This window comes from Grampus griseus, assembly GCF_964374135.1.
Source record: "Grampus griseus genome assembly, chromosome: 13".
Taxonomy (NCBI): domain Eukaryota; kingdom Metazoa; phylum Chordata; class Mammalia; order Artiodactyla; family Delphinidae; genus Grampus; species Grampus griseus.
The window spans coordinates 67,678,101-67,702,698 of NC_139007.1; the positions used below are offsets into that span (position 1 = coordinate 67,678,101).

Sequence of the window (24,598 nt, forward strand, 5' to 3'; positions counted from 1 at the left end):
TCTTCAGGGCTTCCCTGGTGGCGCAGTGGTTGAGAGTCTGTGCTCCACAACGGGAGAGGCCACAACAGTGAGAAGCCCGTGTACCGCAAAAAACAAAACAAAACAAAAAAAAAACTTTCTTCAAACAAACAGATGACCTCACTTTTATGTTAAGATTCTTCTAACCCTGTTTATTTGGGTTTGAGGGCTTTTTTCCTTTTTTTGTTTTTCCTTAGTCTAGTGTTTGGGATCATGTAAATCTGTCTTTGGACCTCTAATAAAATGTTACTTGGGATTTAGAACTCTTAAAGTACTTATTCATGTAAATACTTTGGCATGGTTTCAAAATTCTGATAGTTGTAGAAACTTCAGCAATGAATAATTTTTTTTAAGATTTTCAACTTCACGATGATTTTAGAAAATAAATATGAATAGTATTTTATTTCCCTGTCTACTTGAAGCATTTATAGGGAACAATGAGATGTCCACATTTGATTGATATGACAAAATGAAGCCTGTAGCACTTCAAATAAAGATCTAGCCATGTGGAACATCTTTTGTTAAGGGGAGTGAGTTCTTTAATCAGTGTTTCTTTAAATTTACATCAGTATTATTTTTGCTTCATTCTTAGGAAAGATCTGAATAGACGTCCTAATTTTCAGCTAGCTGTTCAACTTCAATTTGCTTAAAAGCATATACAGGAAGTAAATTTATTAATTTAAATTGGTCCTCAAATTAGCCCACCCACAAAAATAGGCCCATACCTCCAATCCCACACACTCACCTCCCCCTGCCAAAGAAAAACGTGGAAGAATACATACTAAAATATTAGTAGTGGTGATCTTAACAGTGATTTTGCCTTTAAGCATTTCTGTATAATTTTAAATATCTATAGTGAACATATCAGTTTTATTACCAAGAGGGAAAAAAAGACAAATTTTTTTTATAAAAAGAAAATTACTGTAAGCATTGGAAATAAAATATTAAGCCAAATTTATTATATACCTATGAACCTCTATTAGTCGGCTAGGGTTGCCATAATAAATACCACAAATAGGATGGCTTAAACAACAGTAATTTATTTTCTCACAGTTCTGAAGGCTGAAAGATCAAGGTGTCAGCAGGTTTGGTTTCTCTTGAGGCCTCTGTCCTTGGCTTGCAGATGGCTACCTTCTCACTGCATCCTTACATGGTCTTTCCTCCATATGCTTGCATCCGTGCTCTTCCTCTTCTTATAAGGACTCCAGTCATATTGGATTAAGGTCCCACTCTTATGACTTCATTTAACCTTAGTTACTTCTTTAAAATCTCCAAATACAATCACATTGGGGCTTAGGGCTTCAACATGTGAATTTGGCAGAAGACACAACTCAGTCCTTAACACCACCAATTCCTCACTACTCTGAAACAAAATCCCCACCTCTGAATCACACGTGGAAATAAATTCAGTGTGAAGGGACGTCAATAGCAAAGTGCACTGGAGAGTTAAACCAGTTATGTGAGTAATTTAGGAAATTCTGGGCCAATTTTACATTTGCTTTCTCTGTGTGCTACAATTATAGAAACCTGATACATTCTAGTCTTAGATATAACTGCATCAGGAAGCACTCTACTGCAAATCAGGTCACATTAGTTAGTGCTAGAGCCCAGCCCCACTTACAGGGCATCTGATGAACAGTTAGCTGAGGCAGTTCTACCATGATGCCATTTTGCTCCAAAGGAGTCCATTGAAGTGGCTGTCCATGTCCCAGTAGTTCAACCTGAAATTTAAAACATACACACAAATGTCTCCAAGTGTATCTCTGACTCCCTCACTTTATTCGGAAGGAGTGGTTGATATCTCTTAAAAAGCAATGTGGACAGAAGATTCATTTTTTACTTTTATTTAGTGGATTACAAGCTGTTTTAAAATGAGTGTATACATCTGTCTTGCTCCCATATTACTCTTAAAAGTGTGCAGGATTTGGGGAAGAATTGTAAAGATTGAATAGTGTCAGAGTAGAGAAAATTATTCTCAAACCAATCTGCACGACTAAGGCCTGCCCAGTTCTCACACAGAATGTTTGAAGAAAGGCTCAGCTTCCTTATCCAGCCACCATTCCCCCCAAGATGTTCCAATAACTTCCACTAATCAACAATACCTAAGTGTGATCAATTATTACTGTAACTGTTCTATATTCTTCATCTTATACAAGGTGAATTTCAATAAGTAGTTTTCTATATATCTGTGGTTATTCTGAACCAGAAAACTTTGCTTATCATGTAGAGTAACATAAAAACAAAACCCATGAACTTCCAAATAACACTATTGATGGCAGCCAAAGAGAACATGAATAAAATAAAAAGATAATGTCATGCCCAGGACACTAAGCTGTAATTAAACATCAGATCTGAACTCATCTCCTTTTCTGCCTGATTGGCCATAAGTGTTAGAAATGAAATACGGAAAAATGATGCAAGGAAAAGCATTTGGACAATTCATATCCCAGAAAATTTTCAGTTTCTTAAAAATAATCTATAAAATATATCAAAGTGAACTCGATGCCAGAGCTGATGGTTAAAACTGTGAGATTAACCTTTAATTTTCCCCCAGTTTTTTGTGAACTTGAAATGGTAGGGCCATGACATCTCATAGTTATTCAGATGTGTTCTGGGGTGGGATGTCAGGGGAAGAATCTGGACTCCAGTTTTACGAAAAGATTCATTTTGGATGCATGCAGTGAGCCTGAACAACATAGAATGACTGTGAAGAAGATATTTTAATTGATATGCATGGAGATAATATAGCCGTTTTATAGGTTTGGTTTTCTGGGAAATGAAATAAAACTTTCAAAGGTTTTTGCCAAACATTGCCATTGATGAAGTCCATTTTTAAATTACTCTTATGAGGTATAAGAGGAACACATATAAGGCTCACCCTGAAGTTAAAAGTTATGTCTTCATCAGGTTATTCTAGGCAGCAAGTTAAAGGAACAATAAAGACAAAATTCCCTCTTACCTCTGTTGCCCCCAGAGTAGCTTTGGGCTGACCAAGAAACAGCTGTCCTGATGTGGGCCATTTGAGAAACATGGCATAGACCAATTTGTTTTTAGGTTTGGACGTGTACCTGGTTAAAAGGGAATAAAAGCATAGTAATATTTCTCATTATTTATGGGTCAGGTCTAGAATTATTTTACAGAGATACTTCCATTCAGTAAATATTTACCAATGTTTTTATTAATAGAGTGAAGGAAAACTAGCCTGATGGTAGCATAAAAAGCACCAGAAGGGTTCTGATCCCAATTCCCGTGTATGTGTGTGGAGTGGGGAGAAGTTCCCCACACCACCAAGCAATTCTCGGACACTAACTGGGTGTCCTACAATTCAACTCAATTCTGACACCATCTACCCAGATATAGTGTCAGATTCTACAGGTTAAGGGTTTAGTCCTACAAGACTGCCCCCTCCCCAAATTCAGACACCAGTCACAAGTCCAGATTGTCACCTGGGCTTCTGACCCACAGGCTATAGATTGGAGCTTCCTACGACCCCCTCCTTGAGTTCAACTAATTTTCTAGAGCAGCTCACAGAATTTACAGAAACATTTTACTTCCTGTATTACAGGTCTATTATAAAAGGATATATCTCAGGAACAGCCAGATGGAAGAGATGCACAGGGCAAGGTATGGGGGAAGGGGCAGGGAGCTTCCATGCCCTCTCCAGGTGCTCCACTCTCCCTGTACCTCCACCAATCCAGAAGTTCTCTAAACCTCATCCTTGGGAATTTTATGGAGGCTTCATTAGTCATTATTAATTAAATCAATGACCACTGATGATTGGTTCAACCTCCACCCTCTCACCCCTCCCTGGAGGCCATGGGTGGGACTGAAAGTTCCAACCCTCTAATAACATGGTCGGGTCTCCTGGCAACCAGCCCTCATCCTTTGGTAGTGTCCAAAATCACCTCACTGACATAACAAAAGACACCTTTATGGCTCTCATCGCTTAGGAAATTCCAAGAGTTTTAGGAGCTCTGTGCCAGAAACAGAAAAAGACCAAATATATATTTCTTATTATAAATCACAATTATCACAGCACCTGTCTTCCCCACTTCCCCAGTGCTAAAAGGAAGTTCTTGGAACCGAGATTTTTCTAGTACTACTCCTCTTCATCAGACTTTTCTCATGGAGCTGGAAACAGGTGGGGGAATGTGAGCAAAGAGCATAAGATGCAAGAATAGATGGCTTTCCACCTGATGATCAAATCTTCATACTCCTTCATTCAACAGGTATGTATCTGTCAATGCTGGGCCCAGTACCGTGCTTGGTGTTAAGGATACAATAGAAAACAAAACACACTTAGTTCTTGTTCTTGTAAAGCTTAGACTAGAGTGAGGGAGAGAGACATCAAATAATCACACAAATAATATAGAAGGGTGAATTTTTATAAGCACTATGAAAGAAGAGGAAGTTGAAAGATTATAACAAAGGCATGTTTTTACGTTATACCATTAGCAAGAAAATGACATTTAATCTGAGACTTAAAGGATGAATGTGAGCAAAAGGGAAAAGGTGAGAAGAGTAAGGTCTAGACAAAGAAAACAGAATTCATTTATTTTTTCACTCAATTATTTGACAAATATTTATTGACATCTTAAAATGTTAATCACTGTTTCAGAGCTGGAGACATAGCATTGAACACAGTCCCTGTCCTCATGGAGCTTACATGTAGTGGAGAAAATTAGAATGAGCAAAAAAATGTATGTCAGATGATGATTAAATGTTATGGAGAAAACTGAAGCCCAGTAAGAAGAATAGAGCATGCCTGTGTGAAAATTGATAAACAGGAAGCTCAATTAAAATAGAGTCAGGAGACCAGAGAGGGGAGCTCCCATGCCCTGCAACAATAGCAGAGCCCACATGAAGTAGGAAGGCTCCTCTTATTACCTGGCAACAACTCAGCCAATGAAAAGCCATGGACTCTTCATTTACTATAGCTTTCCCAGCTTCCTTTTCCCCCCAGTAAAAGAGTTCTCCTTCCCTTGCTGTGCAGGGACTTACATGTGGCTTGCCATGTTTGCAGACCCCAAATTACAATTCCTTGCTGATCGCAAATAAACCCACTTTTGCTGGAGAAATAACTGGCAGTCTATTTTAGGTCAACACTACGTTGGCAAAAAGGGATCTAGGTGTTCTTTTAAATAAAATAGTCAAAAAAGAAAACTACAGACCAATATCACTGGTGAACATAGATGCAAAAATCCTCAACAAAATACTAGCAAACAGAATCCAACAGCACATTAAAAGGATCAAACACCATGATCAAGTGGGGTTTATCCCAGGAATGCAAGGATTCTTCAATATATGCAAATCAATCAATGTGATACACCATATTAACAAACTGAAGGAGAAAAAACCATATGATCATCTCAGTAGATGCAGAGAAAGCTTTGGGATAAATTCAACAACCATTTATTATAAAGACCCTCTACAAAGTACACATAGAAGGAACTTACCTCAACATAATAAAGACCATATATGACAAACCCACAGCCAACATCATCCTCAAAGGTGAAAAACTGAAACCATTTCCACTAAGATCAGGAACAAGACAAGGTTGCCCACTCTCACCACTATTATTCAACATAGTTTTGGAAGTTTTAGCCACAGCAATCAGAGAAGAGAAAGAAAGAAAAGGCATCCAAATCGGAAAAGAAGAAGTAAAGCTGTCACTGTTTGCAGATGACATGATACTATACATAGAGAATCCTAAAGATGCTACCAGAAAACTACTAGAGCTAATCAATGAATTTGGTAAAGTAGCAGGATACAAAATTAATGCACAGAAATCTCTTGCATTCTTATACACTAATGATGAAAAATCTGAAAGTGAAATTAAGAAAACACTCCCATTTACCATTGCAAGAAAAAGAATAAAACACCTAGGAATAAACCTACCTAAGGAGACAAAAGACCTGTATGCAGAAAATTATAAGACACTGATGAAAGAAATTAAAGATGATGGAGAGATATACCATGTTCTTGGATTGGAAGAATCAACACTGTGAAAATGACTATACTACCCAAAGCAATCTACAGATTCAATGCAATCTCTGTCAAACTACCACTGGCATTTTTCACAGAACTAGAATGAAAAATTTCACAATTTGTATGGAAACACAAAAGACCCCGAATAGCCAAAGCAATCTTGAGAAAGAAAAGCAGAGCTGGAGGAATCAGGCTCCCTGACTTCAGACTATACTACAAAGCTACAGTAATCAAGACAGTATGGTACTGGCACAAAAACAGAAATATAGATCAATGGAACAGGATTGAAAGCCCAGAGATAAACCCACGCACATATGGTCACCTTATCTTTGATAAAGGAGGCAAGAATATAAAATGGAGAAAAGACAGCCTCTTCAATAAGTGGTGCTGGGAAAACTGGACAGCTACATGTAAAAGAATGAAATTAGAACACTCCCTAACACCATAAACAAAAATAAACTCAAAGGGATTAAAGACCTAAATGTAAGGCCAGACACTATCAAACTCTTAGAGGAAAACGTAGGCAGAACACACTATGACATAATTCACAGCAAGATCCTTTTTGACCCACCTCCCAGAGAAATGGAAATAAAAACAAAAATAAACAAATGGGACCTAAAACTTCAAAGCTCTTGCACAGCAAAGGAAACCATAAACAAGACGAAAAGACAACCGTCAGAATGGAAGAAAATATTTGCAAATGAAACAACTGACAAAGGATTGATCTCCAGAATTTACAAGCAGCTCATGCAGCTCAATATCAAAAAAAGAAACAACCCAATCCAAAAATGGGCAGAAGACCTAAATAGACATTTCTCCAAAGAAGATATACAGATTGCCAACAAACACATGAAAGAATGCTCAACATCATTAATCATTAGAGAAATGGAAATCAAAACTACCATACGATGTCAACTCACACCAGTCAGAAAGGCCATCATCAAAAAATCTACAAACAATAAATACTGGAGAGGGTGTGGAGAAAAGGGGACCCTCATACACTGTTGGTGGGAATGTAAATGGATACAGCCACTATGGAGAACAGTATGGAGGTTCCTTAAAAAACTACAAATAGAACTACCATACGACCCAGCAATCCCACTACTGGGCATATACCCTGAGAAAACCATAATTCAAAAAGAATCATGTACCACAATGTTCATTGCAGCTCTGTTTACAATAGCTAGGACATGGAAGCAACCTAAGTGTCCATCGACAGATGAATGGATAAAGAAGATGTGGCATATATATACAATGGAATATTAATCAGCCATAGAAAGAAATGAAATTGAGTTATTTGTAGTGAGGTGGACGGGAACTAGAGACTGTCATACAGAGTGAAGTAAGTCAGAAAGAGAAAAACAAATACCGTATGCTAACACATATATATGGAATCTAAAAAAAAAAAAGGTCATGAAGAACCTAGGGGCAAGACGGGAATAAAGATGCAGATCTACTAGAGAATGGATTTGAGGACACAGGGAGGGGGAAGGGTCAGCTGTGACAAAGTGAGAGAGTGGCATGGACATATATACACTACCAAATGTAAAATCCATAGCTACTGGGAAGCAGCCGCATAGCACAGGGAGATCAGCTCGGTGCTTTGTGACCACCTAGAGGGGTGGGATAGGGAGGGTGGGAGGGAGGGAGATGCAAGAGGGAAGAGATATGGGGATATATGTATATGTATAACTGATTCACTTTGTTATAAAGCAGAAACTAACACACCATTGTAAAGCAATTATACCCCAATAAAGATGTTAAAAAAGAAAAAAGAAGATCAGAGGATTGTTAGGGGATTCTTTGGGTCCTCTGTGTTTATACTAACCTCAAATTAAATATCTGTACATTCTGTCACATTAATTTAAATCTTCACTAAACTTACTTTCTTAAAAGGAATAGACAACTTGTTCTCAAGGTAAATCAGTGATGAAGAAAACAGAAAAAATCATAGACCTTCTGATTCTCTAGACTGATTCCTTACTGATTTGGAGACAAACTTCAAATTTTAAAAAATTATTTTGAGCCATGTTAGAAATCATAATCACTCTCACATTTGGTAATCTGAAGCAGTTTTAATTTCTTAAACCAATGGCATTGCTGGAAATTACGTGACCCCTAAATTTTAAAATGTGTTCATTTATTCAAAAATTATCTATTTGTGACTACAATATACCTGGAACTCTTTTAAGTTCTGGGTGTACAGCAATAAAGAAGAAAGTCTACATGCAAAAAAATAAAAATAAATAGAATAGTCAAGGAAGACCTCTTTGAGGAGGTGGCGTTGAGGAGACCTGAAGGATGTGAGGGAGAACCATGTGAGCAGAGGAAGAGAACAGTAAGCACAGAGTCCCAATGCAGTATGCTTGGCCTGTTGATAGAACAGCAAGGAGGGCAGAGTGACTGAAGGAGAGGAAGTGAAGGATAGCATGATAGCCAATGAGATCACAGAGACAAGGTGCTCGTTTTTATAGGACCTTATAAGCCTTTGTAAGTCTTGAATTTTTCTCTAAGACTGGAAGCCGCTGGAAGAATTTGAGCATGGGAGTGTCGTAACCTGACTTATTATTTAAAAGGTTTTGTAGCAGATAGATTAAAGGAGCACAGATGGAAATAGATCAGACAAGAAGCTACTGAAATAATCCACGGGGGAAACGATGGAGACTAACAGGAAGAGGGTTGCCACAGAGAGGATGAGAAGTGGTCAGATTCCAGATATATTTCAAAGATATGATGAATTTACTGATGGATTGGCTGTGGGATGTAAAAGAAAGGGAAGTTAAGGACTCCAAGGTTTTGGGCCTGACAAGCACCTAAAAGCATGAAGCTGCCATTAACTGAGATGGGGGAGACTGTGGGTGGAACTAATTTAGAGCAAAATTTTAAGGACCTAAGTTTTGGACACAACAGGTTTAAGATGCTTTATTTTTAAGTGGAGACACTGACTAGGAAGTTGAATATATGAGTCTGGAGTTTAAAAAAGATGATTGCACTGCAGAGGTCATCAGTATGGCATTTAAAGCCCTGAAAATAGATGAGATCACCTGGGGAATTAAGATAAAGGATAGAAGTCCAAGGGCTGAGCCTCAGGGCACTTCAAGGTTTAGTGGTCGGGGACTTGAGGTGGAACCAGCAAAGGAGACTAAGAAGGAATGGCCAACAGGCACAGTGAAGACAGAGACAGCCATCACCTGGGGCAAATGCTGACAGTAAGCTCAGATGATAGGGACCGCGACTGACCCAGTGAGGGAGAGGTTCCTGTGGACCTGGATAACAGTGATTTTATAGAGTGTGGGGTGGAAGTCTGACCAGAGTGAGTTTAAGAGGGAAACTGGAGGGCTTCCCTGGTGGTGCAGTGGTTGGGAGCCCTCCTGCCAATGCAGGGGACAAGGGTTCAAGCCCTGGTCCAGGAAGATCCCACGTGCAGTGGAGCAACTAAGTCTGTGCGCCACAACTACTGAGCCTGCACTCTAGAGCCTGTGCGCCACAACTACTGAAGCCCGCGTGCCTAGAGCCTGTGCTCCGCAGCAGGAGAAGCACCGCAATGAGAAGCCTGTGCACTGCAGCGAAGAGTAGCCCCCACTCACCGCAACTAGAGAAATCCGCGTGCAGCAACGAAGACCCAACACAGCCAAAACTATACATAAATAAATAAATAAGTTTTTTTAAAAAAAGAGGAAAACTGGAGCAAGAAACTGGAGATAGCAAGTAAAAAACATTCTTTCAAGATGTTCTACTATAAAGGAAAGTAGAGAAATGGGAAAGTAGCTGGAGATCTAAGTAGGATGGAAAGAGTTCAAGATGAAAAAAACCAAAACAGGTTTTTATGCTGATAGGAAAGGATCTAACAAAGAGGGGAAATTGAAGATGAGGAGCAAATGGGGAGAATTGCTAGAACAATATCCTTGAGTGGATAATCTGGGATGGGATCCAGGATACACGGGTTTGCTTTAAAGCCAAAAGCGAGAGCATTTGACATTGTGTGTGTGTGTGTGTGTGTGTGTGTGTGTGTGTGTGTGTGTGTGTTTCTAGTCACATTTAGCTACACAGGGGTAGATATGGAATAAGTAGAGCTGAGTTTAATCAAAGCTGAGTTTTAATGAGTACGACAGAGGGAGAGAGAGTTAAGGAGTTGAGGGTGGATGCACTGGAGTGATGCATAGAACCTGACCTGGATAAGGAAAAAGAAAAGACATGAGAGGGTTGAGGCAGGAGGAAGAGAAAAAGTGACAGAATTAAAGGTGGCAGATCCCTTTGGAAGCTGAAGTGAGCTAAAATATAAGAGGTGGGAGTTAGACAATGGAATGCTTCAGACTGAGAGCATAGAAGGAGTACAATTATTGGAAATACAAGGTCTAAGGTACGACCAACAGAAGGGGAAAGGATCCCTAGAAGGGAGGAGGTACCGGAACTGAGGGGCCAGCAGATTAGAAAAGCTGTGAATATTGACATTAAAATCACTAAGAATTATGTGAAGAGTAGTTCTGGGGACAGTAACAGTGAGCCAGGGCTAAAGTGTCAAAGGATTCCAAGGATCGCCCTGGGAGTCTAGATAGTTATCTAAAGATGCAGCAAGGAGGGAAGCACAGGTGCTGAACCTGCGGGGAGAGAGCTCCTCTGGTAAGGCAGGGATGGCAAGCCACTGGGCTCGGTGCAGCGGAGCCAGGCTACGCTTTATAGGTCTTGCTAATAAGTAGCTTGGCTTTTATCTTTACTTATTGAAAGAAAATGTAATGGAATAATGGTTAACCATTGTCAAATCCCAGATCAGACACCCTCATCGTCAAATACAAACACAGAAGCAAATTCTAAAACCCAATTTAAACTAGCCTCTGTAAAATGAAAGATTGGTTCTGAGTTCTTATTGTGGCTTCTCCCAGACCCGGCATTCTAAAATTCTATAGTCAGTTGCTTCTGTGTAGACTGCCTTACTTTATTTTCTTCAGTGAACTGACAATTTATTTTAAGTCATAAGTTCAAGGAAGATTATTTAGTCTAATCTTTTGATATATACTTGATCAGGCTGTACTCACTTTGGTGGCAACATAAGGTGAATTTTTAGAGCTTCACTAATGCTACTCTTATTTATATATGCTAAGACCGCACATCAGAAACCACCGTATTTGCAGAGTCTGACCCATTGGCCCATAGAACTTTCCAAAGCTCAGACAGAACCTGTGGCAAGGCTTTTACAGGAGATACTAGTTAAAAGAAAAGTTAGCCAGTTAAGATAATTTTAAAGAAACTTCAGGTTTAGATTTATTAGAATAATAGGAACAAGGTACAAGATTTTTAATCAATTTAAATAATGCTGTTATTTTTGCAGATTTTTAATATTTTTTCTGCCCTTGCGCACCTCCTGCTAATTTGGTGCGATGTAACACCTGCAAAAGTTAGAATTTACCTGACTAAACCTGAAGTCTCTTTTGGATTAACCACTCAGCATTTTTTTTTTTTTTCATTTTTCTGGATGGCCTACAATTTTTGTAAGAGCTGAATATTTTTCCCTGAAATCTGTCCACTGTTTGGAGGAATCTAGAGATGATTTCAGCTCAATTTGATAAATAATGTGTTTTAAAATATGCTAATTTCTTGTAGAGTAAGTAAAGAAAGTGTTTTGTGTAGGTGGGCATTCATCCCATTTCCTTTTTTAGTTTACTTTTCTCTTTACCTCTGAGAAATGTTAAATGCCTTCCTCTATCTAATAGTACTTACCATACCTCTGGGGTGACAGTGTCATTCTGGGATCTCCAAGCATGGGTGTCATAGATGGCTTCTCCGTTGACTTTTAGCCAGGTCCCCATTTGCCTTAATCGCTCCTCAAAAATTGCAGAAATGGTGCCATCTTTTGTGGGCCCAATATTCATCAAAAGATTTCCTCCACATGAAACTGTTTCTACAAGTTGCTAAAAAATTAAGAATAAATATAGTTCTTAGAGAAAGAAAACAATTCCATCCTGAATGTGTTAACATGTGGTATTTATGGACTTAGACATATATATATAGCCACTATCTAGGAGAACACACACAGAAAAAAGAGTAATGTCCTGTGTTATAGACCACTGAGCTATACAATTTAGAAAAAATAATTCTCATACACCTACACTATTACAAGTGCTACCATAATGGTCACCAGACATTTTACTGTACCTTCACCAATTCTTCAATTGTAAGATAGTCAGAGATTCCAGCATTCCTCCTATAGCCCCAGGAAAACTGGTCTATTGTCATGCAGTTTTCCCATTTATGTGGCAAAAGATGTCCTGGGTTATAACGATCACTGCAGGTATAGTAGCCACCGTGCTTACAGATGCTACCAGCTCCCCAACGGTCATTGGTGACCACTGTGTCCCGAACTGGGCTGAAATGAAAAGGATGATTTTTTTTTTTAAACAAAAAGTAAAAAATTTTTACACAAAAGCAGTGTCACTGAAAAGAGGTCTGACTGAAATTCACTCCTGGAAAATAACCGTAGTGGAATATAATACAAAGCCCACGGTTTTGAAGTCAAATAGACCTGGGGAGATTGTAGTCCTGGCCTGTCACTTTCTAAGTTCGCTGTCCCACAGCAAGTTACCTAACTCTTCTGAATAATCAATTTCCTCATCTATTATTAGAACAGAACTAATTTATGTAAAACACATAGCCCAGTGCCCAGCACACATAGCACTTATAAGAGTATTTTACTATTATTTGAAGGTTCTCCTCCCTGCCCCCATATTGTGAATGGTAGCTAAAATTGAATTTACAGTCAAGACATTCTTCTCACCTATGACTGAATAATCTCCTACACATATTCTAGCCTTTCTTTCTCTTACAATTGTGCCTAATATTGAAAAACCTCAGGAAAGTTGACCATTATCATGGAATTCACTGTAGCATGAAATATCCCTGCTACATTATTCATCATAGCAGTTGGTACCTCCTGCACTTCTCCACTTAGAGGGGATCGTTTGGTTCACAAATTGAAGTGGAGGGTTCCCCATATTTCCTTTTGGAAGGAGTACCTAGAGAAACTGCAGTTACATATCAAGAGCTCTCCAGAGTATTTGCATGTGTGCCCTTTGTGGGCCCAGAGAACACAAGCAGGACACTCCCTGACCTCCTAGCATGATAGCAAGTACTTTCTAGTTACAAATATAACTTTGCTCCATATAGTGTAAGCCTCATAAAGGAACTCAGTCAGAACTTCCTGTTCTAATGGGGTAGCTTGGAACATGCTAGAAAGCAAGAGGAGAGAACAGGAAGAGGTGAAATGCTGACGATGAGGGAAAAGAGGAGACAGACAAGGGTGACATTGTCTGAGCAGCAAAGATTATCAAATGTATGAGGATGAAAAGAAGCAATTAGAGGAATTGAAAAGCACATCATCAGAAACAGTGATGAATAGAGTTGTCCCAGAATAGAAGATGAAAATGAGGACCCACAAAATTAATGTCTTCAAAGTTCTTGATCCTGTGACGTTTAGTCTGATTTCAAAATCAGACTATTGAGTTGTATTTGGCTCCTGATTTGTAACTCTTGATTATTCTGAGTAAATATTGATATATCTAATGAGCATTATTTACAATGATTTCCTCCCCCATGTCACAAATGAGCCTGAAAGGACATATTTCAAGAAGCAAGGGAATGAAAATTTTATACATGTATTAGGAATGTTTAAGGTCACAACAGCAATCTAATAACACACACACACCTCTCATTGTACAACCATGCTAGGAAGACTGTGCTGTTCCAGTAGGTATCTGGGGCCCCTCCATCACCATCTGACCACAGGACCTCAGGCTGATACTGGTTCACTAACTCGTAGAGCTCGGGCAGCATCTTAGACAGTGGATATTGTTGTTTCTGGAATGAGCTGGATTCATCCTCAAGGAAGAGCGGATGAAACCATTCAAAAAGGGAATAGTACAGTCCAAAGCGCAGGTCAGTCCTGGTCCTAACGGCTACTGCAAGTTCCTTGACAATGTCCCTCTTCGGCCCCTCATCTACAGCATTCCAGTTCCACGAACGCTCTGAGCCCCACAAGGTGAAGCCTGAAACATTATATTAAAAAGCTTGTAAGCATATCAATTGTTTTAGTAAATTTCCACATATACAAACACCAAAACAAATTACATAGGGGGAATTCCCTGGCGGTCCAGTGCTTAGGACTCTGAGCTTTCACTGCCAAGGGCATGGGTTCGATCCCTGGTTGGGGAACTAAGATACCACGAGCTGCGCAGTGCAGCCAAAAAAAACAAAAAGAAAGCTTTCAAGTCACATAGGCAGTACACGTAATACATGAATCACTGTTTCCACAAACAACTGCTTTATGGCAGTTTTTTTCCATAGTATACATTTTGCTTTCATACAAGAAACAAATGAGAATTTAAACAAAGTAGAACCAAGATTTTTAAAAGCAACTCTCAGGGTTCCCCATAAAGTCTGTATAGTCTGATCTATCTCCTGTATTCTCCCTCTTAGACTATAAGCTCCTTGAGGGACAGCATCATGTCTGCAGTGTTCCCTGCTATATCCTCAGCCAATGGCTAGCACAGGGTCTAGCACAAAATCAGCAATCAACATTAGCGATCACAGCTAAGACAGGAACATCTTCCGTATCTACCATGCTAAACAATAACTATTACTGCTTACAGTGAAGATCCTGAGATGCACTCCTGCAGGATGCTTATTTGTCTTCTAAACCAAAAATTAAAGTATATTCCCTGGTTTTAGGATTATTTATTTTATTATAGTATGATTCTTAGAACACTGGTGTCCATGTATAGTAGTAAGTCTCCTTTACCCTCATTATTCATTTTATCAAGGTGGGGGTGGGGTACTAGTCACCAGTAGTTCTGTACTTTGCAACGTACCCACCATTTGTAATCTCATCCTACTCTAAAATCATAAGCTTGGATGTCGTGCTTTAAATTACCTAAAAGTGAATTACCTACCAACTAAATAGGTAAGAAGAATGTCTGCCTTTACATAAGCACTTTGAAATAATTCATATTTTAAAAGGAATTTGCATTTAGATTGCTGGTTGTTCTATATAAAAACCATAAAAGCCCTATATAAACTGAAATACTTAAGAAATAATTTAAAAAGCCTCAAAATGTTTAGTTGGCACCTAGGAACATAAATACATTGTTGCTGTCCCACTAAAATCTAAAAGAATCTTTGAGAACAGACATAAGTAAGGTGCTTTGGTGCAACACTTTACTCTTGTAAATTAGGACAAGACTAAGATGGACACACTCTGGATTCATTTTGAAGAAACTTTTAAAAGAGCTCACACTGGTTCTAAAGATGTTTGTGGTAAGCTTCAAAGCATTGCTGATGATATTTAAAGTCTTATTAAAAATGTTTCAACTTGACAGACCCTAATGTCTGGTGGTGCTAAAACCACATGGGTATTCGGTTCAGTAGCACCACCAGAAGCTCACACAGTGGTCTTCCCGCCCAGCCAGGCTCAGCAGGGTCTCTCCCATAAGCATGAAAACTTCCAACAATATGAGTCCTAGAGAATTGATAAATGTGGGCTACATCATCTGTCCTCACAATGTGATTAAGATTGTTTTGTTTTGTTTTTAAATAAGCTCACTATGTAATACCTTGTGCCATACAGCTTGGAGAAGTTCCTAGGCATCAGGAAATCAACATGTTCACAAGCAAATACGCTTTATAAATATCCATCTCAGCCTGAGAAACATCTATAGGAGAAAATCATTAAGCCACTAGAATGTGGCCAATGGGAAAAATATTCTAAGATAATTCCTTATTTTGGGTTTTGGTTCTTCCCTTCTAATCCCCTACCCACCCCTGGGGAAAACAATGAGGCAAAATTTTTTATTCCAAGGCAAAGATGGTTATGCAAACAAATTGTCTAATTATTAACATGCTGTTGGAACAATAATAATTTGCTGATGCTTCCTTGATCTTATAGATACTGGAATGGTAATGGGTGGAATCTATCCTATTAGTGGAAGATCACTATGATGGTAATTTTATGTGTCAACGTGATTGGGCCACTGGGTGCCCAGATATTTGGTTAAACATCATTCGGGATATGTTCCTGGGTGTTTCTAGATGAAATTAACATTTGAATAGGTAGACTGAGTAAAGCAGATTGCCCTCCCTCAGTGGGTGGGCCTCATCTAATCCACTGAAGGCCTGCCTAAACAGAATAAGAGGCTGATTAAGAAAGAATTCTTTTCTCTGCATGTCTTTGAGCTGAGACATCAGTCTTCTCCTGCCTTTGCACTCATACTTGGACAGGAACCTAAATCATCCATTCTCCTGGTTCTCAGGCCTTTGGACTCAGACTGGAACAATACAACTGGCTCTCTTGGGTCTAGACTTCTCAGCCTCCATAGTTGCGTGAGTCAATTTCTTACGATAAACCTTTCTATATATTGTACTGCTTATTAGTTCTGTTTCTCTGAAGAACCCTAATACAACCACTGTGTTTCCTTTACATATTCCTCCACCATCTCTGATATTTCTGGGCACCACTACAGCTCCATAATCCTGTTCCTTCCAGGTGACCTGCGTCATTTTCATCACTAGCAAACTGTCCTCAATTGGGCCATATAAGAGTTGGCCAAAAGCACAACCTTGTGTGTCGGTCATGATGCAAAACTACAGCAAAATAATCCCCTGGGTGCCTTCCCAGAATGCATTACAAAGGTGGAAAGAAAGGAAGAATGCAATTCCAAGTGTAAACTTTGACCTGCAACCCACTTCCCATTTCAAATAGCTTCAAATCAAATCTTGGATTACTTGGAAATTGTTAAATATGCATATAAAAAAATGTGATCAGTTTCCATTTTTTCTCTGTCATGTGGAGGGTATGACCTTTCTGCATACATAATGCTTCTTAAGTGGGTGGAACACATGGTCTCTTAAGCTGCAAGCACTTATGATTGCTCCTAAGAGAAAACTCTGATTTCCTGTGGATGACCTTGCTTTAGTTTCTTGGTCCAAAAGAACTACTTTACATTTCATAGCCACTGTGAGTTTTTGCAAATGTTGTACTTACCTTCATGATGTTTGGAAGTTAAGACAACATATTTGGCACCAGAAGCCTGTAAAATATCTGCCCACTGGTTTGCATCAAAAAATTTTGCTGTAAACAGTGGTCCAAAATCAGCATATGTGAAATCAGGAGGGTAATTATTTTTCATAAAGTCCACATAACTTGGTAACTTTTCCTTTTGCCAATACCACCTAAGGAGATGAAGGAAACAGCATATAAGCAGCATTCACATAAACATCTGAGATATAGTTATCCCTCAGTATCCATAGGGGATTAGTCCCAGGAGCCTCAGCAGATACCCAAATCTGTGGGTGCTCAAGTCCCTTATATAAAATGGCATAGTATTGGGTTGGCCAAAAGTTCGTTTGTTTTCTTCTGTAAGATGGCGCTAGTACCACTTGTCTTTAACTTCATTCAAAACAATTAGATTGTATTGTGACAGCTGTCATATCAGCGTGTATTTAAAAAAAAACTTATCAAAATTGGTGAATTTTTGTGTAGACATTTTAATATTAAAGATGGAGGAAAAAAAGCAACATGTTTGGTATATTATGTTTTATTATTTCAAGAAAGGTAAAAAAACGACTAAAACACAAAAAAAGATGTGTGCAGTGTATGGAGAAGGTGCTGTGAGTGATTGAATGTATCAAAAGTGGTTTTCGAAGTTTCATGCTGGAGATTTCTCACTGGACGATGATCCACTCTCAGGTAGACCAGTTGAAGTTGATAGTGATCAAATCGAGACATTAATTGAGAACAATCAACATTATACCACGCAGGAGATAGCTGACATACTCAAAATATCCAAATCAAGCATTGAAAATCATTTGCACTTGGTTATGTTCATCACTTTGATGTTTGGGTACCACATAAGTTAAGCGAAAAAAACCTTCTTGACCGTATTTCCGCATGCAATTCTCTACTTAAACATTAAGAAAATGTTCCGTTTTTAAAACAAATTGTGATGGGCAATGAAAAGTGGATACTGTACAATGATGTGGAATGGAAGAGATCGTGGGGCAAGCGAATTGAACCACCACCAACCACACCAAAGGCCAGTCTTCATCTGAAGAAGGTGATGTTGTATATATGGTAGGATTGGAAGGGAGTTCTCTATTATGAGCTCCTTCCAGAACACCAAACGATTAATTCTAACAAGTACTGCTCCCAATTAGACCAACTGAAAGCAGCACTCTACGAAAAGCACCTGGAATTAGTCAACAGAAAACGCATAATCTTCCATCAGGATAACTCAAGACTACACGTTTCTTTAATGACCAGGCAAAAACTGTTACAGCTTGGCTGGGAAGTTCTGATTCATCCGCCATATTCACCAGACATTGCATCTTCAGATTTCCATTTATTTCAGTCTTTACAAAATTCTCTTAATGGAAAAAATTTCGATTCCCTGGAAGACTGTAAAAGGCACCTGGAACAGTTCTTTGCTCAAAAAGATAAAAAGTTTTGGGAAGATGGAATTATGAAGTTGCCTGAAAAATGGCAGAAGGTAGTGGAACAAAACAGTGAATATGTTGTTCAATAAAGTTCTTGGTAAAAATGAAAAATGTGTCTTTTATTTTTACTTAAAAACTGAAGGAACTTTTTGGCCAGCCCAGTCAGCCAATCCAGTCAGCCCTCCATATCCACAGTTTCGGCATCTGTGGATTCAAGCAACCGTGGATGAAAATTTCCATCTGAGGTTGGTTGAATCCAGAGATGTGAAATCCTCGAATATAGAGGGCCAAGTGTATATTTATTGAAAAAAATCCACATAAAAGTGGACCAAACCTGTGTCGTTCAAGGGTCACCTGTAACTGCCCCAGCTCCCTTTCCTAAATCCCCCTTACTCACATATTACCAAGATTCTCTTCCTCACTTCCCCATTTAGTTTGACTTCACCTTAAAGAAAGCGTATGTAAACTTCCATAGTTTTCCATCTATCCCTCTGTGAACTCCACTCAGCTCATCAACCTGAACATTCTAGACAACACAGCCACCCATTTGCTCTTAATTCTTCACTTTTAAATTGCAACATGTAGTATCTTTACATAGTTAGTCCTTTGTAACATAAGTGATGAAGGCTTCAAAAGAAGAAAAAGCACATAAAGCGTAACACAAATGTATTATATTCACTAGCAGAGAACAAGTGGGGGAGGAGATGACAGTAAAATTAAGAAGATGCTGTTATTTTAATATATTGACTCAGCCTTCAAGGAGTCACTGGTTATATGCATGGTTTCTGAGTCACTGGTTATATGCATGGTTTCTGAGCAATGGGGCCTAAACTGCCTAAGCAAAGCTTCAGGAGGAAAACAACATCGAAAACATAATTTTTAGATAAACATGGCAGTAATATTATGCTCATGAAATAGATGCAGGCCCCATCTCTGACCCATCTTCTACTCTTCCTTCCACCACTCCTTTCATAAGAGTGTTTCTAAGGGATGAGTAAATCCATAATCAGCATTACATCCCCAAAGATGATCAGGAAGTTCATCCCACTGAGAAGCCTTCACTGAAGGACATAATATGTCACAGGCACTATTCTTTACCTGTCCAAGAGTCAGATACATACTTTCCCAGTTTCCATCACACCTACCACATGGAAACCTGACCCAAGCTGGCCAATGGAACTTGAGGGGAAGCCAACTTGGGAGATTCTGGGAATGGTTTCCTCTCTAATAGAAAGAGATACAACTTGCCTTTGGACAAGGTTGTATGAAGTGATGCCTGTCCACCATCATGTGACCATGACAGGACAAGTCAACAGGCTGAGGATGACAGAAAGCTTAGGTCTTTGATTTCATCAATGAGCCAACTACCTCTAAATTTCTCATTATGTAGAGTAACAAACCCCTATTGTTAAACCTTTTATTTGGGTTTTCTATACCTTGAAGTGAAAGTATCCTAATTGATACATGATGCATTTTTACATTTTAAATCGAACTACAAAAGAGAAACTGGGACAGTCAGAAAGTTAAAAGATAAGAGATTCCTATTTTTTCCTAACACATCTAATTTGAACTTGCATTCTCTATTATAGTCTAGAGTCACTTCTCAAATTTCATACTAATAGAGATGAGAAGAGGCACCTACAGTAAACAGCCCATAATTTATATTTGGTTTCGAACTGCCATTAAGGACAGTCAGATATACCCATCTCTACTGTTGATGGCTCCAGGACAAATTGGGGTGGGGAGCAGAGATTTAGAGGGGACACAAAGGGAAACTATAGATAATTAAAGAATCTTCCACAGGGTTATTGCACTTCCAGACCATCAAAAATATACTCTGTTTTGTATGAGAATTATCTTTATTGTCCTAGGTCAAAACAATCAACTTTGTGTTCATTTGTAGAAAATAAAAAGTTAACCATTACAAAGAATAAGATGACTCAAAACTAGCTGTTTTGCACAGAGCACTAGTTTCAGTTAACAATCAAATCCTCTCCCAGCACCAAATGTATATTTACCTAATCTTCCCAGTTGAACAAAATGGCAAATTAAAGTATAATTTATTATATCTTAAGAGGAAAGAATCTGTTAATTGATGTACCTTGCTAATCTGAAACATTTCAAAACTAAACTCAAAATGCCTCACAGCACAAAACTTGCAAAGAAAGATTTATAACATCCTGAAGCAAATATATTTGGTAATACAAGTTATGGGAAGAAAGAGTCCCTTGGTTTTGAAGTTGATTCCAAAAGAGTATATGAATAGTACTCCATAGTTTATACAGTTCTTTTACATCAACTGGCCTAACTGAATAAGAAGAGTTACTGGTTGCAGAAAGTCTCTTTATAGAAAGTGGTACAATGTTTATAGTATAATGTTAATACAATATATAGTTTATACTCTGTATTTTATCTGCCAACTAGAAATTGTCACTTGCCATCTGGTTCTATAAGAATGAAGTCGCTAGCCACTGAAGTCACTGACCTTCATCACACCCTGGGAGGAGTTCAGGGTGGAGATCAGGAATGAGGCACTCTGTGCTCTGGGAAAAACTGGCAGAACAGCCCTTCAGATAATTAGATATTTTCAGGAGAGATTTTATGAGCCCAAATTCTTGCATCTTCTCATATCTAGAAAAGCACTAAAATCATAAGGGAGAATCTGCTCCTCGTGACTAGCAGCACCCTTCTCGTGACTAGCGGTAACCTTCTTGTGACTAGCGGTAACCTTCTCGTGACTAGCAGCACCCTTCTCGTGACAAGCGGTAACCTTCTGCCAAAATGTGTGCTTGATTGCACGTATCCGCCTTCGCCAGAGTCACATATATACTGATCTCTCCTCCCAACCTCTTCAGAGCAGCTCCTCAGAGCTCTCTGAGAGGCTGTCTCCCAAGCTTCAGTCCTCATTTTGCCCCAAATAAAACTTAATTCACAACTCTCACATAGGGTATTTTTTTTCAATTGATGTATCTAACATATATTGTATATATTAAATTTGTTGTACACTATGTATATAGTATAAAGCAGGTTTAAATACTCATTGTTTATTTTCTTATTTCACTAGGAATATATTATATATGTATACTATATATATACCATTTCTATCTTGAAGAACTTAAAATACCTGAGGTATTTAATCAGGAAAGTATGTGAGACACTGCAAAGTTGTAAGGGATTACATGCACATTTTTACATAGATCTCAAGGTAAAAGCTACAGAGCAATTTTTTGTGCAGCACTTTCCACATAGCAGTCTATTAATAATTGGGGTTTTTTAGGGTAAACATTCTAGAACTTTTTGTTTGTTTCTTGAGCCACACGTGGTAACATTTTAACATTAAAGAGCCAGTGAATGCCCAAAGGAACAGAAGTCTCACATACCCATGAATTTATGTTTAAACCATACTTCATGGCAGAACAACTAAAAATTGACAGGTAGCAGCAGAACAGCGACGGGACAAGGTGTCTGATTCTCTAAGGACAAGGACGGCAGTTTAGGCTCACGCTTCACAATATGACCCCACACAGTCGATTACTTTCCTGCTGTCTTAGTCATTCGGTGGCTACAGAGTGATAACTACAACTTGATAAGTGCAGCTATCAAGAAGCTGAGAAGCCAGTCACATCAGTTGTCTGACAACTCTTGCAGTCACACGGAAGAAAAATTCAGTGTTCACCCAGCACGAACCACTTACACAGTAAATTATTCATTTAACACCCGGAAATGCTAAACACCGCTAAAACAGCGAGAGGTGAAACTGACTAGGGAGGCAAAACAAACCGGCATAGGCTGGGATCTGGGTCGTGGCTGGAGGCCAGTGGGGTGCAAAGCGGGGTCAGAGGAGACGGAGGGAGGTGCACTCACCAGAACCATTCGCTCCCGAAACTGGGCACGGAGAACACGCCCCAGTGGATGAAGATGCCGAACTTGGCCTGGTCGAACCAGGCGGGCAGCTGGCGTGCATCCAGGGACTCCCAGGTGGGGTCGAAGCGCGCAGCGCCGCCAACTGGACCTGGCGGCGACAGCAGCAGCAGCAGCGAGAGTACGAGCCCAGGCAGCTTCGGGGACCTCATGGCCCCGCGCCCGCCGTCCTGCCCGCACGCCCGCGGCCTCCTGATCCCTCGTCCTTCCGGGTCCCTGGCTGAGTAAGAGCCGCCAAGGTCACCTGACCAAGCTGTCCTAGGAGAGAGGCACCCTCCTCTCTGGGATGGGAGTGGCCGCGGTCCCGGCGCCGGAACAGAACGACCACAGGAGGTCTGCATCGCTCACTTGCAAAACTAAGGACGCCAGTATTACCCCAAAGCCAGCCCTGAGGCTGCTCAGCTAAGCCTCCTAGTCAATCCGCTTGGGAGAGAAAAAACGAGTCTGGTTCAGGGACCTGTGGGAGCACCTCTCCCCTCAACCGCAGGACCCTTCTAGAAACCGCCAGAGGAGACGCTAGAGACCAGCCTGGGTGGAACCGTGGACCTGGATCCCAAGGCGGGAACCTCAGCCGGGTCGTCCAACCCCTCCCTGACCGGTGGCACCGAAAAACCCAGATCCTTCTCAGCCTCTGCATTTTACACCCCACTCCCACTCCCCAGAGTCCTGGGTGTGTTTAGAACTGTGGCTGTCAACCTTGAGTCTGTATCAGGTGAAATTCCAGGAGTTTGCAATGCAGGTTGGAGCCCCAGAATTTGCGTGTCTAACCAAGTTCAAGGTGATGCTGATTTTGCTGGTCTGAACATCAAACTTTGAAAACCACTGCAGTAGAAAACAAAGTGATCTAAGGTGAAACCAGTGAAACGAATGTTTTAAGAAATCTGCTGGTGGGACTTCCCTGATGGCGCAGTGGTTAAGAATCTGCCTGCCAACAAGCCCTAGCCTGGGAAGATCCCATATGCCGGGGAGCAACTAAGCCAGTGCGCCACAACTACTGAGCCCGCATGCCACAACTACTGAGCCCACGCACCTAGAGCCCATGCTCCGCAGCGAGAAGCCACCGCAATGAAAAGCCACAATGAAGAGTAGCCCCTGCTCGCTGCAACTAGACAAAGACCGCACGCAGCAACAAAGACCCAACGCAGCCATAAATAAATAAATAAATGTTCCTTTAAAAAAACAATCTGCTGGTTTGGGAAAGAAGGCAGAAACTTGGAATGATTAATCAAGGTGAAACTGCACAGCTCAGATGGGCTTCAAAACCAGCCAAAGCTCAGATCGGGACTTGAACCCACTGTCTTTTAATTGAAATCGCACAGTAGGTTTCAGGACTTTCTGAAGCTCGGATTCTTTATGTCTCTGTGCAGCAGGAATTCGGCGAGAGGCAAAGTGATAGGTAAGAAGTTGTTTTATTTAGAGAGATACACTTTCCATAGACAGAATGCGGCCCATTTTAAAAGGCGAGAGCGGCCCTGGGAGAAACACACTCCACAGGCAAAGTGTGGGCCATCTCAGAAGGTGAGAGGCCCTGGAATATGGGGTGGTTAGTTTTTATTGGCTGGGTAATTTCATAGGCTAATGAGTGGGAGGATTATTCCAACTATTTGGGGGAGGGGCAGGGATTTCCAGGAACTTGGCCACCGTCCACTTTTTGGCCTTTTATGGTCAGCCTCGGAACTGTCATGGTGCCTGTGGGTGTGTCATTTAGTATATGATAATGTATTACAATGAGTGTATAATGAGGTTCAAGGTCCACTGGAAGTCGAATCTTCCGCCATCTTGGGCCCAACTGCGTCTAACCAGTTTTCGTCATATCCTCAAGGGCTATGTCATTTCTTTTAAAGGTTGTGCCCTGCCGCCTTCCCTCCTGTTTCAAAGGGAGGTCATCAAAAGCTCATTGTCTTCTCCTCTTAAATGCTTTCAGAGTAGAGCCAGAATCCCCACCCCCATCTGCTCCCATAGAAAACTGCCTCTCGTTTTACCATAGGCCAGTTCAAATGTCAGTGCCTCTGTGAAGCTTTCTGTCACCACCTTCCCTCCCAGACGTTTTACTCCCTCCTGTGTGTTCCCATTAATATCTCATTCCAATCACTAATATAGCAGTCCATGGATTATCTCGTAGCTAGGATACAGATCTCATTTCCCATGAGGCTGTGTGTGAGCATCCCAAGGACAGGAAGTGATCTGCCTTTCT

At 40.1% G+C, this 24,598-nt stretch overlaps 1 protein-coding gene across 1 annotated transcript; it reads right to left on the reverse strand.

Moving 5' to 3' along the window:
- Positions 1-997: 997 nt before the first annotated feature.
- FUCA2 (alpha-L-fucosidase 2) lies at positions 998-22,745 on the reverse strand (the record flags this gene model as incomplete). The annotated part of the gene is made up of 7 exons (XM_082668898.1): positions 998-1,739; positions 2,978-3,086; positions 11,722-11,912; positions 12,157-12,367; positions 13,703-14,042; positions 17,033-17,220; positions 22,348-22,745. 7 exons carry the CDS (start codon positions 22,743-22,745, stop codon positions 1,599-1,601), a joined length of 1,578 nt encoding a protein of 525 aa, XP_082525024.1. The 3' UTR covers positions 998-1,598.
- Positions 22,746-24,598: the final 1,853 nt, after the last annotated feature.